At 42.8% G+C, this 18,200-nt stretch overlaps 1 protein-coding gene across 1 annotated transcript in view; it reads left to right on the forward strand.

The window, feature by feature from the left end:
• The first annotated feature begins 485 nt into the window (after positions 1-485).
• Positions 486-18,200, forward strand: part of lsamp (limbic system associated membrane protein) — a 134,285-nt gene continuing 116,570 nt past the window's right edge. The window contains exon 1 of the mRNA XM_030777097.1: positions 486-640. Coding sequence (XP_030632957.1) covers positions 486-640 — 155 coding nt within the window. The remainder of the gene's footprint in view (positions 641-18,200) is intronic.

Here is an 18,200-nt window from a genome sequence, read left to right on the forward strand (position 1 = left end):
GGGACCTCAGATGGTGCTGTTGTCCTGACAACCAATGAGGGAGCATCAGACTCTCGTGAAGGGGGCAGCAGTGCAATGTATAGCGGGGGTGGGGTGTAAGGGAGAGAGAGAGAGAGAGAGAGAGAGAGAGGGAGTGAGAGAGAGAGAGAGAGAGAGAGAGAGAGTACTGAATTTCCTCTCACTGAAGGAGCTCCTCCTCCGGTTTTGTGCGCGAGAACAGTGTATCGAGTGGACTACATCACTTCTCAGAGCGTGCACCGCAGCAGCCTTCATGTTTTCTTTCAGACCGTTTTTCTTTCGTTATTTCAATGCGTGCTTATCCTCGTCTGTATAAGTGAGAAGTCTTCTGTATTTGGAGTATCCTGGGATTGGATAGTGACTGGAACACATACTACTCTCTCTCTCCCCGTCTCTCTCTCGTTTTCTTTTCAAAGTGCAAACAGGCTACTTATTTCTCTCGGATCTTACTGTTCTTGTGTATCGCGATGGTCGTCGGCAGGAGATCCTTTTTGAGACAGCTCCAAGCCTCTTTTTTCCGACTACTGTGTCTTATTCCAACAGGGTTCCCTGTCCGAAGTGTGGATATGCAGCGCGCCACTGACAACATTACCATCCGTCAGGGCGATACAGCCGTTATCAGGTAGGATGACACTCAACTTTTCTTTCTCTCTCTCTCTCTCCCTCTCTCTCCAACTCCACCTCTCCACAACTCTGCCTGCATCGCTGTAGAATACTTCGGGATGCGGCTTACCGCAGTTTTAGTTTAAGAACATCCTTAAAAACCTTCTCTGCCTCCTCTGATGGTGAGGATGAAGACGATGATGGTGATGATGATGATAATGACGATGATGAACTTCTGCAACGTTATGTTTCGCTCAAATGAGTTGACAGTAACATTTCGCCGTTTGGTTTTTCTTATTTTCAAAGTGAGTGTTGGACAAGACAGTTGATTACCCAATGCGATATGACGGCGCTTACTGCTGTGCTCAGAAGATTGTTTTCATATCGAGATACTGATTGACATAATCTACGAATCCATAATGTTTAGTCTTGGAGAGAAAATGTATCCTGTGGGGTTATGATCAGTATTATTTTAGCGTATTAAATACAAGGCAAGCAGAAGCTTAATTCGCCAGCACGGATCGGCAAGTGTAATAGACTTGGTCTGTGGAGCCCACTAATTTAGAAAATTGTCCGTGTCGGTTTGGGAGACATTTTAAGAGGAAATGCGACGCAGATAGGAGCATACAGTTTGTGTTCTTGTTTAAAAGCAGGTTTGAAACGCGAGAGAGGAAAGGCTGCATAGAGTTTTACCATACGGTCTCCTTTTTGTCCTACCCACGTAATCGCTTTTAATCAAGCAGCCAGACAACGCAAGCTGTCATTTTCAGCTATTGTGGTATTTTTTTTTGGTGGGGGGGAGGAGGGGGAGACGGGGGACAGATGTGTGAGGTCACGTGGTCCTGGCCGTGGGTTTTACATGACTTTACCGAATACATGTTAACGCCTTGTCCGCTCCCCCCTGACCTTTAATAACCTCTCCATAACCTCCTTTCGCACTCCTGCTCACTTTTCACCCCTCTCTCTCTCGCGCTTTCTAGACCTCCCTCCCCTAGCCTCACACATAAACACACATACACAACACATCACTCTCTAACACACATCTCCCGCCCCATTCCACCCCCCCCCCCCCCCCCAAACACACAGTACCCGCTCTAGTGAGCCTCACATGTCAGTCAGTGCACATCTTGATTTCTCAAGTTGGCTTATGTATTATTCATGTATATGTGTGTGTGTGTGTGTGTGTGTGTGTGATCCCATGCCTACATCCTTGTGTTCTGTTGCAACCTTGAGCGATATGTGTTACATTAAGTCAGTTACATTGAATAGCTTACAAATGGCTTAACCAGGTCAATGCAGCCTGTTAAAATGATTTGGCTCAGTGACAGAGAGTCTTTTAAATAGGACCGTGAGAGTGAAAGTGGCCGGTTTAGTTATCTTAAAAGCAATCTCAGATGAGATGTATAGGGGCTTGACTGAGTGTGGGTATTCTCCTGCAGGCAGCCCGTGGCGGTGGGCTGTGGAGTGGGAGAGGGAGAGAGAGTATGCGTTGGCACTCACACGTTTCATTTGCACAGACACACCCACAAACACAAGCCGTTCAGCTCAGCTTTTCCCTGAACGCCTTTTAAGCCGATTCTTTCACACTGAACTGTAAGACAATCCCACACATGCACACACCACACACGCACACGCACACACACTGCACTGTCAACCTGCCTCTTCTTAATTAAACATTTACTCTGTTATAACCTTATTAATGCTACTGATTCTCAGCAAGTTGTAATTCAGTTCCCAGTAAGTAACAGAAATAGTGTTAGTTTTGTAGTGTCGTGGTGATGTAATGGAATTAACGCAGCACAGTTGATGGTAATTATGGGGACAGTTGGAAATAACACCTAGCTGAGGAGACCCAATAGCCCATGGAATTCATAATGAGGACGAAATAGAAAGTAGCATGTTTTACTGGGCAAGGGAACAAAATGATGTCAGGACCAGTTTGTCTACTTTTAAGTACATTTAAAAGAAGAGAACCATAAATAATTACAGTGTCCACTTCAACTGAAAAAATGCAGTAGTTGGGGATTTGAAATTGTATGGAAAAATGCATGCAGTTGGGGATTTGAAATTGTATGGAACTTTACTTTTTTTTTTTTTTCCTCCTTCACAGTAGCCGTTCATGGGCAAAAAAGGAAAAAAAAAAAGAAAAAGAATCTCTCTCTGCCCAAATGATCAAATGTTAATTTATGATGTAAAGTGGTCAACAGTATGACTGATGTGCGTACATGTTTAAAACGGTCATTTTGGAGACGTGAGTATGAATTAAGTTATCTGGGGTTCAGACCCACGGGTGTCAGCCGCTGGTATTGGAAGCTCTACTTTGTCCAATCACTTCACCAGCAGATTTCTCTGATTAGCCATCCGCCGTAGCTCTGGAGTAGGCTACAGCTCCTTTATGAAATCAGACGGCATAGTTAATCGTTTGAGCAAAAAAACCTCACGCTGCAGTTCTCGGAGCTTGGACTTTGACTTCTCCAGGTTGGAGTTTTTAAACGGCAGTCAGGTCAGACAGGCAGGGCGCGTGTTGGCACTCTGGGCCAGAGCTCCAGATGTAGTTTTTTGGGGTTTTTTTTTTATTGCACGACTGTGACAGAGCGAGGTGTTCTCGGAGCTTTCAGCGTTAAAAGAGTCGGGGGTAAACTGCAGGCTGGCTCTCTGGCCTGGTGGAACGGCGTGTTTGATTCCGTTAGTTCTCTGTCACGCTGCTCGGAGGGGCTAAAGGACAGGGCTGAATCCAGGCAGTCGGCCAGTGGCCTCCGGCAGCAAAGCCTAGCGCAAGAGCCCAGACCGTGCTGGAGTGAAAATGTCCCTGGGCTATGAAACTAACAAATAAGGCAGAATTAGGGGGGAAAAAACCAGGCCAGCAGCCAAGTTTGTCCCCTACCTGTAGCCAATCCACTGTGTGAGTGACAGGCCTCTTCATTAAAAGAGCGAAAGAAACTGAGTTATGTTAGAAATGCCTTTCCCTCGCTTTTTTTCTGGTCTTTTCTCTTAAAAAAAAAATAAATAAAAATTACAATCTGCCTAAAGAACAGTGAACCCTGAGTTTATTGCAGAAAATCCATCGATCAGTATGAGGTATAATTCTCCCAAAGAAATGTTCTCTTTAAATCATATACAGTCAGAAAAATGGGGTTTTCCAGTGCCTGTTTTAAAGCACACCAGTATTCTCACGGTTCAAAAGTTTGATGTAATTAAGCATTGTATTTGTAGTTTTTTTTTTTAAGATATGGAGGCTGAGGAAGAGAGGTGTTTGTGTGTGTGTGTGTGTGTGTGTGTGTGTGTGTGTGAGTAGAATGCTGAAGGTAATCCCATTCCTTGATTACCTTGAGCGTTGCCATCCAGACACAATTCCCTGAGGATTCCGCAGCACGGACTGCAGCGTTTGCTTCCGTGCAACAATAAGACTTACTGTTCCCGTTTGAACACTCTCCAGTGCGTTTGAATGGGGAACGATGTTCTCTTTCAAACTTATTTCTTGGATATTAAATAATCGGAAATGACTGATGTGTCTCTGTCCGACATAAATCCATTAATTCCGGGTTCTTAATTTTTGGATATAGTGTGTGTGTGTGTGTGTGTGTGTGTGTTGGTGGTAAAATGATTTGGCGTTATTGCAGGCAGTCTTCCTCCCGATGGCGTACTTTTTTAATTGCTTCCTTACGCTGCGTCAGAGTGGAGGGCTGGAGGGGGCATTGTGATGTGTGAGAATGGCTGAAAGTTGACAGTGCTTTAATAAAACCCTAATGATACACACATGGGGACTGGCTCCCTTCAGGTCAATTATCACTCTCTCTCTCTCCCTCTTTTTTTTTTTTTTAATGACAATATCATCTTATGGCTGGAGGTATTTTCAGTGAAAAAGAAGAAGAAGAAGAAGAAAAAGGAAGAGGAAAGGAGGATGAAGAATAAGACAAAGAAAATGAGAGAGAGGGAGAGAGAGAGAGAGAGAGAGGGGGGGGGGGGGGGTGCGTTTGAGGTTATTCGGCCCTTTGGCGTGTGTTGCCACTTTTCCAGTTTGATCAAATTTAAACATGAGCCTACACAGACGCGCCCGGACAGACAGATGTGCTCTGAACTCAGTGTTCGTCAGGTGAGCTTGCGTCAGCGGCTAATTGTATGTAAGATTTATGAACTATTCAAATTTAGGGTCAAATGTTATTTTTTCTTTCATTACGATCGTAACGCACCATAACGCGCTGTGACAAAACAAATCGTCAGTGGCTCACTATTTAGCATAGAAATTAACTCCACAGCTAATTACATGGAAGATTTACAAATAAGCCAATCAGAGGGTCAAATGAAGGTCGTTTCATGGTTTCTGTTTTCTAACGGTGTCAACGCAGAGCATTGAAGGATTGATTCCAAGGTGGCGCCAAACTTTTAATCCACCTTTCCGGTGGGGGACGTCCAGGTAGATATCGTCAGTGTCCGTGGGGACATTTGAGATGTTTTCATGGGGTCATGATCAGGTCTTATTTTCAAATGCTATGCAAGATTCGCTTCTTCCAGTCGATCTCACAGCCCTTTCCTGTGTCAGCACACACTCGTGACCTGTTGACCCTCGGAGCGATAATGGCTTTCCTGATGAAACTCCTGCGAGGTTCTACGCTCCGGTTACGTTTGGCTAACCGTGTGTCGTTACTTTGGTGACGTGCGACTGTTTGTCAATTCATGCAGCAACATATTTCAAATAAAAGAGGGGTTTTTTTTTCGTATTTGTCATGGACCAAATATGCTGACTGGTCAGTGACCTTAAAAAATAATTATACTGTCAGCATTTTGAGACTGTTAGTAGTTTTTTTTTATTTTAGCGGTTATGTATGTGTTTTTGATTAAAATAACCTCTGTTGATTACATGGGGAAACTCTGCCAGTTGGGGGGATGTGCTACAGAAGATGTGTGTAAGTTCGAACAGCACTCATTTGTCTTCTAGTGGTCCCCTTCAGATGTGAACGACCAGTGTGGATGGCCAGGACCCTCCCTGTGTAGTCTACAGCTGATGTGTCAAATGTTTCAAAGGTACCACTAATCTCGCCAGGTCTGTTGTGATGAGAGACATGCGGAATACAGACGGAACGTTAGATTAAAACATTAGAACAGAGGCTGTCATTGCGGAACTCTGAGCACTGTTTGAGGAAAGCTGTGACGTTCCGCCCCGTGGAGCAGCGCCCGATCTCCGTGCCGACCACATTAGCATAGTCAGAGAGCAGTGAGCTGGAGTACTCTGCCCGCACCTACAGGAATCGGGAACATTAAAAGGTCAAAGGTGACGCGGCGAAGGTTCGGGCTCTTGATGTTCCATCGGGGGTTTCGGACAATTTGAAACGCATTACTGACATTTTGACACAGCCTAGACGCGGCGGAACTCCGAGAGAAAGACGGGGCATTTTTTTTGTCTTTTTCGCGCACGCACGCTGCTCTAAATACAGAAGGGGCGGATCGTGTCAGTTAAAATACGCATCTGAATCAGAGCGAGTTTTATCAGTTCTGTCATACGGTAGGTGTCTTCAACAGATGTTCTTTAACACACTTGACACCGTTAATCATCACTCTCTTTTTCACAAACTCATACATCGCCTATGAACGTATATTATATGCACATACAGCCCACTCAGACTGGGAGGAGACGGTAATGAGGAGGGACAGTGAAACCTTGCTGAACTTCCATGCCGTGCATCACTCTAACAGATACACTTTTCTGCTTCGTCAGCCCACCCACAACAGCTTCACTTTATTCATGTTTGATCTAAGGAGCTTACCTTACCACATACCAGCTACTGCTCTCTCTCTCTCTCTCTCTCTCTCACTCTCACTCTCTCACTCTCTCTCTCTCTTTCTCTCTCTCTTTCGCCTTTTCTCTTCCTGTTTCTCTCCCTTCCTCTCTGTATCTTTCTCTTTCTCTCTCTTACACGTACACTCACTCACTCACTTACTCACACACACACACACACACACGTATGCATGTATACATTAGAAGCCCGTGTGTAACCTGACAATAAACATTCATTGAAACCCTAACTGAAAATGTGCTTGGCTGTGTAGGAATATGCTACTTTTGTCTGAGAAGTCTTTGTGTTGCTCCTGGGTATGTTTACAGCCTCTTTTCAGACATTATAAAGCTCCACTGTGCCTTTTCAGCCGTATTAGTTTATTGTCTTGGATAGCAATGCTGTTGTGTTGATTAATCCAACAGTCAAGTGAAAGTTAATGCTGGAGGTCTTTAAGAACATTTTAGAACATTAAGAACTATTTTAGGATATCTAATAATTAAGGATATTATTAGGTGCTGACTGAGACCGAGAGAAAGAGAATGATATGTTACATTGACACAGTACATAACGGAGGCTGCTAATAAACCCAGTCGTATGAAATATTTACTCTAAACACGGGGATTAGACAACGCGGCTCGTGGGCTGGCTGATATAATGTGAGAGGCTCGAGTAAGCTGGCAGGAAAGCGTGTTTATAGTGTGGGATAAAGAAGCATCTCTCAGTAAAGGCTGGGCATTTAGACATGACATGGCATTTGACATCAGAATGTGGCACGGGGCCGCTTGGCACCGCGTTGGCCTCGGCACGACGTTAATGTGACAATAGGACAATGATCTGCGCTATTCCTGCCTTTTTTTCTCCCTTCGTCTGCATGCTTTTATCTGACTGCGTTCAGACACCAGGAATCATTTCCCTTTTTCTCATTTTTTTTCTGCTTCTTTCACCTGTTCTCTACAGCTTAAACAAAAGAAGAAAAAAAAAAGTCAAAATGTCAAACATGACAATCTTGGAAATTCTAAGCTAACGTTAAAATATTATTTTAAGAAACATTAATTGAAATTGCATAACCCATGCTTGGTGTGAAGTATGGAGAAATGCCTCTAGCCCTCATTGTGTTGACTTACATTTTCAGCATTTTCGGTCAACGCTGTTTGAGCTTTAAAACTATGAACTGAAGATTACTGTTGTTTTTACTGTGTAATAACCCACAGTGGCAGTTATGCTTTAATCCTGTGTTAAGCAAAAGAGAACGAAAAAGGGGGGGGTAACATGCATCATGTCAAATGATGATACAGTCTTTTTTTTTTTTTTTTCTTTTTTTTTTTCTCTTTTGTGCCCTAAACCCCAAGCCTTGCTTCTCAAACGCTGTCCTGGTATTGCATCACACGCTTAAAATATTTATGAAATGGCTTGAGTCAGTTATTTAAAATATACATATCCTCTAACACGCCGCTGCATTCGTCCTCTCTCAGCGATTTCCATGTGCGTGCTACGCTTTCATTTTCATAAAGAATTGCTCTTTAAAAATAGATGTGCCAGTGATTTTGCAGTCTAATTGTGGCGAAAGCACAGAAGGCCATTAGTGAGAATTAACTAGTTCTATCACCACTGTCACTCACAGGTTCATTATACTCACTCATTATTTCTCCTTTCCTCTCTATGTTAACCACCTCAACGCCAATAGCACCACGTAAACTAACGTAAAGAACAACAACAACAAAAAAAAATAACAACAGATTGTTCGCACGTTCTTAACTGTCCAACTCAGCGTTGTAAATGTTTTATTACGCTACATCACCAGGCTCTCTAATTTATTACCGGATTCAGTTCTCTTATCGCCCAGGACTTGTTATTTAACAGCTAGATGGTAGCTGTCAACTTTAGCACTCTGACCAGCTCTGATACTGAGGGTTTTTTTTTTTTTTTTTTTCTTGAGGCCTTATATAACATCACACATCACACACACACACACACACACACACACACACAGTTTTTCAGTGGATGAAATAGCTGCCTATGAATCATGATTAATGATTATTCATAAGTGTGAATCAGTATTACCACCATCAGCAGTACTGTCAAAGGACCTGAAAGAATAGAACAGAAATACGAGATCTTGGATCAAACACAAACCGTGAGGTTTCGGAATAATTTACCCTGTCCAAATATTCCGAAATGATTTTATTATCCTGTCTCGTTATCTTATAAGAGCTCATTTAGTCAAAACCATGCCAAGAAAAGCTTCCGTTTGAATGCTGTGATGAATACCACCTTTGTAATATGTGTGTGTGTGTGTGTGGGTATCTGTCTGTCTATATATGTGGCCAGTTTAATTTGATTAACACACAAAGAAAGAAAAGGCAAGAAATGAACCGTGGAGGAGTGCTGGGTAATACTCCATTCTAATGAATGGCCCCAGATACGCGCACACCCTCAGCCTGTTCAGGAATCTCATCTCTGATTCAGTCTGTTCAGGAATCTCATCTCTGATTCAGTCTGTTCAGGAATCTCATCTCTGATTCAGTCTGTTCAGGAATCACATCTCTGATTCAGTCTGTTCAGGAATCACATCTCTGATTCAGTCTGTTCAGGAATCACATCTCTGATTCAGTCTGTTCAGGAATCACATCTCTGATTCAGTCTGCTGATGGGACGTGCGAACTCTGCCCAGCTGCGTATCTCTCCGCGTAAAAGGTGACGCGGCTAAATGAAAAGCAGTGAGGTAAGGCCAGGCAGCAGGGCCGCGTCTGTAAAACGACATACGCTTATCTAAATACCACACTTGTCCTCTCTGATATAGAAGGACAGACTCATCAATATTTCACAGGTGACTGATGTAATGAACTCTCAACATTGCTCTTCCAGCAGCATTCAATAATTTAGTATTAGAATACATTTACAGTGGTAAAAAAAAAAAATAATAATAATAAAATAAAAAGCGCAGACTTGGACAGGTCTGTGTAGCTGGATAGCTGTTGATTTTCTGCTGTAGATGGTGGTTGGTTCCCTTGGGAGATACTGTCTTCTGCTGTGGCAGAATGTAGAGATTTGCACAGTTATTCTTTTCTTCTCTTTTCTTTCCATGTCTTGTATTGTGCGTCCATCTGCTGCGAACAGAAGTTCTGACCTGACAGAGAGAGAGAGAGAGAGAGAGAGAGAGAGAAAGAGAGACAGAGAGAGAGAGAGAGAGAGAGAGAGAGAGAGAGAGAGAGAAAGAGAGACAGAGAGAGAGAGAGAGAGAACACATGCTGCATTAACACACCAGGCTGATAATCTCCATTGGCTGGAGCGTGGGCACTGCCAGGATTTCCGAATCAATTTCATTTTCTCTCATGATGCCATGAAATGAAGCCATTTCTCTCACGATGCCATGATGCCCCCCAGGCCTAAAGCCCTGACATCCCTCTGCCAGCCTCACAGTCTCGTGTCCAACACTGACTGTCCAAGGCAGCGGCGGGCACCGGGCACCAGGGGCTTCTGTTTTTACTGTTAATGAGGGGATGTGCCACTCTCTGTCAGAACAGTGTGGCAGCTCCCAGAGAGAGAGGGGGGGGGGGAGAGGAGGAGAGAGCGAGAGATTATGAGAGAGGGGGAGAGAGAGAGACAGAAAGAGGGAGACAGAGAGAGAGATTATGAGAGAGAGAGAGTGAGAGGGAGGGAGAGAGAGAAAGAAAATGAAGAGAGGGAGAGAGACAGAAAGAGAGAGAGTGAGAGGGAGGGAGAGAGAGAAAGAGAGTGAGAGGGAGGGAGAGAAAGAGAGGAAGAGTGAGAGGGAGTGAGAGAGCGACAGAAAGAGAGAGAGAGAGGACAGTGCTGCTTATGTCATTGTCTCAGACGGTCGCTGGCTAGATAATGAACCCCCCCCCCCCCACCCCCCCACGCGTTTGTTCATTTGGGCCTCCTTAAGAAGTGTTTGTGAATGAAATTCCTCTTATTAGTCGCCGTTTTAATGAGTAAAAAGTCTTGAACTCAATAAGACACTCATTTATTTGAAATCATTTGGAATTTAATGAGAGCACGACTGGTCGCCCTCTCGGTGGCCGCTGGGGCAGAGCCGTAAATGTTAAAAGTTGAAAATGAATTGGAAGAGCATAACGACGGTACAGGTCGTTTTTCCCTTATCTCCAAAAGTTTGCCTTCAGTTCATTGTCTGATCTTTTCTGTCGTAGCTGATACTCTCTTCTATTTCAAAGTCAATATCGGCAGCAATTTGTACCCTTGCCAATTTACAAATGTATTTAAAATCTTTAAAAAAAAAAATTCCTTTTTTGGAGGGGGGGGGGGGGTATTCAGGTTGTACTCAGGTTTGTATTTTTCTTACAATGAATCTGAAAACTAGCCATTACCTTCTGGCTAATTCTGCAGAGTTACTTAAGTTTAACACGTTAATTTATGCGTGAGTAGGTGTAATTACTTTTTAATCCATTTTTAGTTCAGCGTGACATAGCTTCATGGTGCGCATTAAGTGAGCTTCACGCGAACCGTGTAATCAGGAGAACCGTCTCTGGATTCTGCCCCCAGTCCACACACTTCACCAATCAGCCTTTAGGACAAAGAGTTTAGGATGGAGTAGTGCCTGCCCCAGCTGAACAGGGCTGCTAGAGAATGCTGGACCTCTATGTGTTAAAAACAAGGCTTGGAACTTTAGGCTATACCATAGAACCTAGTGGAACCCTTTGAAACATTCTAGAACTGAACAGAATGTCTGGACGTTTAAATGGAACTGAAGCTTTGGCTCTCAGCACAGTAGTTGCCTGTTTTTAGACTATCAGAATGACCAGACATTCAGACATTTTGTTTGTGTGTGTGTGTGTGTGTGTGTGTGTTCAACCTTTGCATGGGAAGTTTTTCATGTCGCAAAAGGGCTTTACTCCATAATGACAATCTAGAGATCTAGGATTTTGGACAGTTACTCAGGAATCGATTGAGTTCATGTTTCCTGCACAGGCTTTTGCTGAAAGTTGGAGGTTTGGGGAAAATTAGGCATTGTTCCATTGATGAAAATATGATAAATAAGCACTTGTTTTGGAAGACATACAACACGTGCACGCGTGTGTGTGTGTGTGTGTGTGTGTGTGTGTTTATGAGGTGAAGAGTAGGCTGTTGTGAGTGACTCCATAAGTCGTTTTACTTTTCAGTCCTTATCTCTTAGGTATCACAACATTTCTAAAAAACTGAAAGTATTGATTCAGTAGCTATGAACATAGTCTCTAATGAAGGAACTTCATTTCAGTCTGAACAACAAACAGCAGAAGCCCAAGGCAGAATCCGCCATGGTCAATTCAGAGATGAAGCAATGTGAGTGTGTGTGTGTGTGTGTGTGTGCGCGTGTGTGTGAAGATGCATCTACAGGAAGCTGTCAGCTAAGAGTTTCATTGGAGAGAGAGTGAAAGTCAAAGGTCAGAGTGTGACAGAGGTTGCCATGGCGCATATGTTGGGCTTTTTAATCAGTTCTTGATTACACAGCCAGGACTTCCCTCTGCGCTGACTCTAAGCTTCACACAAACAGATCTTCTGTGATTTCACAAACAGATCTTCTGCTTGTCAGTGTTTATAAGTAATCAATAGCTAAACAGTAAAAACCTCTCTACCCTTAACACAGATTTCTCATTCGCATCAAGTGCGTCCCAAAGAAAAAGAGTTTTGTAAGTGAGTTATGTAATTTGGAGGATGATACTGCTGTTACATTCAGGGTGTATTGATCAGACCCCACTGTTGAAGTTCATTCTTGTTCTGGGCTTTATCACAATGCTCCATTATTGGTAAGTCGACCTCTAGCACATGAGTTCTGAGTACTAAAGATTTGAGCATATAAAAATACTTTGTTACTCTTTGATCTCTGAATCTCTCTTTGGAGTTTATTCTTCTCTCCTTTCTCCTAAATGATGGTTTGATTCTGCTGTTATTCCGTTTATTTAATGACGGCAAATAGTTGTGTGAGGACCCCAGATGAGACTCGTAATTGGAATAGGAGAGGTGGAATGGAAAAGCAGAGGTGAAGAAACCTCATTTTCATAGATTCATTTCACAGTTATGCCGTGTTACTATAAATGCTGCATTAATTTCACATCAGCAATCATCAGTCCATCTGCTGCAACTGCATCACCCACGTTTCTCTCTCTCTCTCTCTCTCTCTCTCTCTCTCTCTCTCTCTCTCCACTGGCAAAGAAGTCTCTCCTCTCTGTCATTTGATTAAAAGAGGGAAATTTCTAGAGGATTTGGGTCAAGAAGTGGGTTGCCCCAATTTCGCTCAAATTCAGCACGTTGTGTGAGATAGATCTCTGCCTCTCTTCCAGAGGTGCCTGCACGTCTTAAAGCAAGCGGTGAAACACGGTGAATACCGAGGATAACATTACTTTATCAGTTCCCTCAGTGAAATGTTTGCTCAGCTGAAGACTATGACGTGCTCTTGAGGAATGAAAACAGTAGTTTATTTCACTAAAAAAAAGCGAAAAAAAAGGAACAGTCTCTCTCTCCTCCTCTCTAAACGTGTGCCTTTGCAGAGAAGACTTTTATCATCTCTGCCTTGGGAGGCAGTGGCTGTACTGTGTTTGCTAAATATCACCCACCGATTCCTCCAGATCATGAAAAGACAGAGATCAGCTCAGAGGGCAGGTGTTCTCAGCCAGATTAAAGGGCTGAAATCTGTCTTTTATGGCTGACAGTGTTTGCAATGCAACTATCATACAGGCTGTATCTTTTTTTTGTTTGTTTGTTTCCGGTTTCTTCCCATCCACTTCAACTGCATATTATGAAGCTAATGTCATGTTCTGTGTGTGGAGCCGGGAAACAAAAGGGGGCCAGGTCATGATGTCAGTTAGGCTATTGGTTACTCTGACAAAGAGAACCTGCAGTTTCTGTCATTTGTGAGTCATTTAGTAAAATATATCTAAAAAAAAAAAAAGATAAATATTGTTAACTGGGGATTCTTATTGATCAGAAAAGGGCTTGGCTCAGTGATTGAATGACTGATTTATTTTATTTTATTTTATTTATTTATTTACAGAGGTCATAAACATGTCGGTGGTGTAGCGGTGCTGCTGTTTTATCGACGTCTGTGTATTTTCGCTGCTGGTCTATAACTATAACCTGCTCCTCAGCCTCACTGCTGTCTCAGATCATTATGGAGGATGTTGCCTACATGTTCTTTTCACCGTCCGTCTGTGGAGTTTTTATTTATTTATTTATTTTTTTAAGACAACACGTTTACTCCCAGTAGTGTTCATATATTCACTGTGAGCTCTCGTGGTCCATATATAAAAGGTCATTCTGCGCGTGTAAGCACTGCTATTGAACTCTGGGCTGCTGCTACTAAGTCCCAGTGTATAGACCAATCGGATGACCTTTGTAACAAGGTTTCATTAAGGGCTTTGTGCACAGGGATGCAATCTTTATTCTAAAGGGGAAGACTTCAAATGGAAAACAGACATTTACCCTGCAAAAAAAAATCAATAGAATTAGAATGAGGTCAATTAAAGAATCAACTAAACAGCCAAACATACTGTACACCCTCACCTCTACTGCCCCCCTAAGTACAGAGAGAGAGAGAAAGCTTCTCTCTCATGTGATGCTGAGACAGCTGTTTTACACTGAGAGAGTTCTAAAACAAAACTACAGCTGCTGACGATGAAGATGATCAATTCAGATGCCATGGCCCATCAGTACTCCAGGTCCTTCATTTACCTATGCAGAGGACAGTCAGTTAGCTGTGTGTCAGTCCTTCATTTACCTATGCAGAAAACAGTCAGTTAGCTGTGTGTTAGTCCTTCATTTACCTATGCAGAAAACAGTCAGTTAGCTGTGTGTCAGTCCTTCATTTACCTGTGCAGAAAACAGTCAGTTAGCTGTGTGTCAGTCTTTCATTTACCTGTGCAGAAAACAGTCAGTTAGCTGTGTGTCAGTCCTTCATTTACCTGTGCAGAAAACAGTCAGTTAGCTGTGTGTCAGTCCTTCATTCACCTATGCAGAAAACAGTCAGTTAGCTGTGTGTCAGTCCTTCATTCACCTATGCAGAAAACAGTCAGTTAGCTGTGTGTCAGTTTCTTCATTTACCTATGCAGAAAACAGTCAGTTAGCTGTGTGTCAGTCCTTCATTCACCTATGCAGAAAACAGACACTTAGTTGTGTGTCAGTTTCTTCATTTGCCTATGCAGAAAACAGTCAGTTAGCTGTGTGTCAATTAGTTCATTTACCTGTGCAGAAAACAATCAGTTAACTATGTGTCAGTTTCTCCTGGTCCTTCATTTTGCTATGCAGAAAACAGTCAGTTAGCTGTGTGTCAGTTTCTTCATTTACCTATGCAGAAGACAGTCAGTTAGCTGTGTGTCAGTCCTTCATTTACCTATGCAGAAAACAGTCAGTTAGCTGTGTGTCAGTCCTTCATTTACCTATGCAGAAGACAGTCAGTTAGCTGTGTGTCAGTCCTTCATTTACCTATGCAGAAAACAGTCAGTTAGCTGTGTGTCAGTCCTTCATTTACCTATGCAGAAAACAGTCAGTTAGCTGTGTGTCAGTCCTTCATTTACCTATGCAGAAAACAGTCAGTTAGCTGTGTGTCAGTCCTTCATTTACCTATGCAGAAAACAGTCAGTTAGCTGTGTGTTAGTCCTTCATTCACCTATGCAGAAAACAGTCAGTTAGCTGTGTGTCAGTTTCTTCATTCACCTATGCAGAAAACAGTCAGTTAGCTGTGTGTCAGTCCTTCATTCACCTATGCAGAAAACAGTCAGTTAGTTGTGTGTCAGTTTCTTCATTTTGCCTATGCAGAAAACAGTCAGTTAGCTGTGTGTCAATTAGTTCATTTACCTGTGCAGAAAACAATCAGTTAACTATGTGTCAGTTACTCCTGGTCCTTCATTTTGCTATGCAGAAAACAGTCAGTTAGCTGTGTGTCAGTCCTTCATTTACCTGTGCAGAAAACAGTCAGTTAGCTGTGTGTCAGTCCTTCATTTACCTGTGCAGAAAACAGTCAGTTAGCTGTGCGTCAGTCCTTCATTCACCTATGCAGAAAACAGTCAGTTAGCTGTGTGTCAGTCCTTCATTCACCTATGCAGAAAACAGTCAGTTAGCTGTGTGTCAGTCCTTCATTTACCTATGCAGAAAACAGTCAGTTAGCTGTGTGTCAGTTTCTTCATTTACCTATGCAGAAAACAGTCAGTTAGCTGTGTGTCAGTTTCTTCATTTACCTATGCAGAAAACAGTCAGCTGTATTTCAGTTTCTCCAGCATGTGCTCAGTAGATGATCTGACAACCCTTGGAATAACACAGTTGCCTATGACAAGTTTCAGATCTGTTAGGTTACAGTCAGGACCATGGATTACACTTCATAGCTTCATACGAACGCCATGTTTTTGCATGCAGAATGCAGTTTATCTGTGTGGGAAAAGGCTGTTTACAGGTTGGCGTACAGACAATATACAGACATATGTGGGAGCAGGCTGGTGTGTGTGTGTGTGTGTGCAGTGGTACTGTTGTCTGAGGCCTCTGTAGGCGATTCTACAGGCACGGGGCAGATGCCTTTGTACTGTGTGTTTGTCATGGCATTGCAGCCTCTACTCCAGGAGGGTTAAAGAGATTATGGAGCTGTATGCTTATCCTGTCAGCTGTGACCGACGTCGCCAAAGAGCATTTCATGATGCAGCTCATTCACAGGCTCTCATGTCGCTATTGTATTCAGAAACAAGAAATCAAACACTTTTAGACGAAGTACCATTGGGGGAAAAAAAAAAAACCAACAAAAAAAAAAAACAGAAGCGCTATAAAGAAAAACATAATTTATTTCATTTTAATTTCATACGTTGTTTTTGTTCTATTTTTTAATATATATAATAGATATTTGTATATGGGCTAAGCATGAAAATATGGAATTCTGTTCATGTGAGACTGATCACAGCTGGATTTGAAAAACAAAGCTATTTTCGTCAGAGCATTATCATAGTGGCAAAGCTCTGCTCCCGCCTTGGTTTGTGTGTTAGAGGGAGAAACAGTTATTGGTATGACGCTGCCTTTCCCTCATCCACTGATCCCCCCCCCCCCCCCCCCCCCCGTTTTTCTGCTCATTTCTGGGTTATTCCGTGGGTTCTGTGAAGAACAGAGCGATGTGGGCCTAAGGTACAACTCAAAAAAAAAAAAAAAGAAAAAGAAAAAAAATCAAAGTGGAATCTGAATGAGCATGAACTTGCAAAACGTGTTCTCTGGCTAAATATACAGTGCTTTGTTTGACAGTGTAACCCTTTGCTTTACGCAGTGGAGGTTTTGAAGATTGTTTAGGCAACGATTATCACGCCATTAGAGCTCAGACAACGGTGCTCTGGGCAGATTTTGAACGCTTCACAGATAGAGCAGTGAGACTGCTGAAAAAGATGTGTTTCATTGCCTTACGGTGTCCCTCAGGTTTTTCTTTTCTTTTTGATTTTTCAATTTTCTTTCTGTCTCTTTTTCTGTAACTCTTCTTGTGTTTAACAAAAAAATAAAAATAAAAAGGAAAAACCTCTCTGTCTCTAAGGCTTGTTCATTGATACTGTGACTTAGGTGTCACAGTTGGTTGAGTAAGTGGATATTCTGTCTATGGAGGACAAAAAAAAAAAAAAAAAAAAGATTATTGTCACATTGCATCCAACATCATTTTTTCATACATCTGTGTGTGTAGGAGGGGTTTCCCAGCAATATCGATCCATTTGGCAGCGTAATGATATAAACAGTGGTATGTGCTCACTGTGCAATCATACAAAAACACAGACAGAATGTTCTGGAAAACAAATGATGATGATGAAAATGGGCAGTTTAATTTTTTTTTTTGTCAAATTATTTTGGCCGGATTAGCGAGGGCAATCTGTGCAGAGGCCGGGTTGCCAGACTGGCGAGGTCTGTTTATTTCCTTTTATGGTCGTGTCCGGAACCCAGATTATCCTTTAATCTGAGGTTCTTTAATTTCACCTCAGATGCCGGGGTCAGTTCGACAGATTTGATGATGCATGAGAAGAAACCCCCAAAAGCAGACTGCCAGTCAGGCTTGAAAATCCATCTTCAGTGGTTCAAAATTCTGCTGGTCTGGGCTCTTAAATCCACTACGAGTGGTTAAATGTGAGTTATGTCAGCGAAACTGGCGGGATTAGGACACATAGGATGTGTAGCGCCGTCAAACGGAAAATCCTATTTACAACGCCGTGTAGCTCTGAGAGGCTCCCATATAGGACCATTGTCACACCTGCCAAACAGAATCACTACCAACACACCTGCCCTGCTCTCAAGCCCAGACTCATCACCCACATCTGCCCACCTGTGAAAAGGCATTTCAGAAGTACGTCAGAACTGCTCCGGTGTGTTTTTTTTTTTTTTTTAAAAAAAAAAACCCTTTAACGATTTCTCTTTTTCATGCAGTAACATCACTTTATTTTGCTCTACCCACAGAATGCAGGGGCTGAGAAGAAAGTAGGCAAAACTGGAGGGTTAGGGTCAGACCCATTTTTAGAAACATGAGGTATGTGTAATTATGAGACACGTAGTTAAGGTTATGCAGTGCTCTGTTCGACAGAAGAGTCCACGTAGTTAAGCGAGAGCAGACAGCGGTGGCAGACAGGCCAACGGGCTGCACGGCATGATGGGATTAAATCACGTCTGACGGAGGGGATGAAAGAATAAACAGACCTCCACTGGCGAAAGAGGTGAAACGCCAGGGGGAGGAGTCTTTGGGTACAGCTGATGCCCCCTTGCAGGCCTCGTGTGTGAGCCTCCGTTTTTGGTTTGGAGATTGTCATTGAAACTGGAAGGCTTGTGTTTGGATCTACCTTGACAGTGTCCTAAAGG

This window comes from Chanos chanos, chromosome 6, assembly GCF_902362185.1.
Source record: "Chanos chanos chromosome 6, fChaCha1.1, whole genome shotgun sequence".
NCBI classification, from domain to species: Eukaryota; Metazoa; Chordata; class Actinopteri; order Gonorynchiformes; family Chanidae; genus Chanos; species Chanos chanos.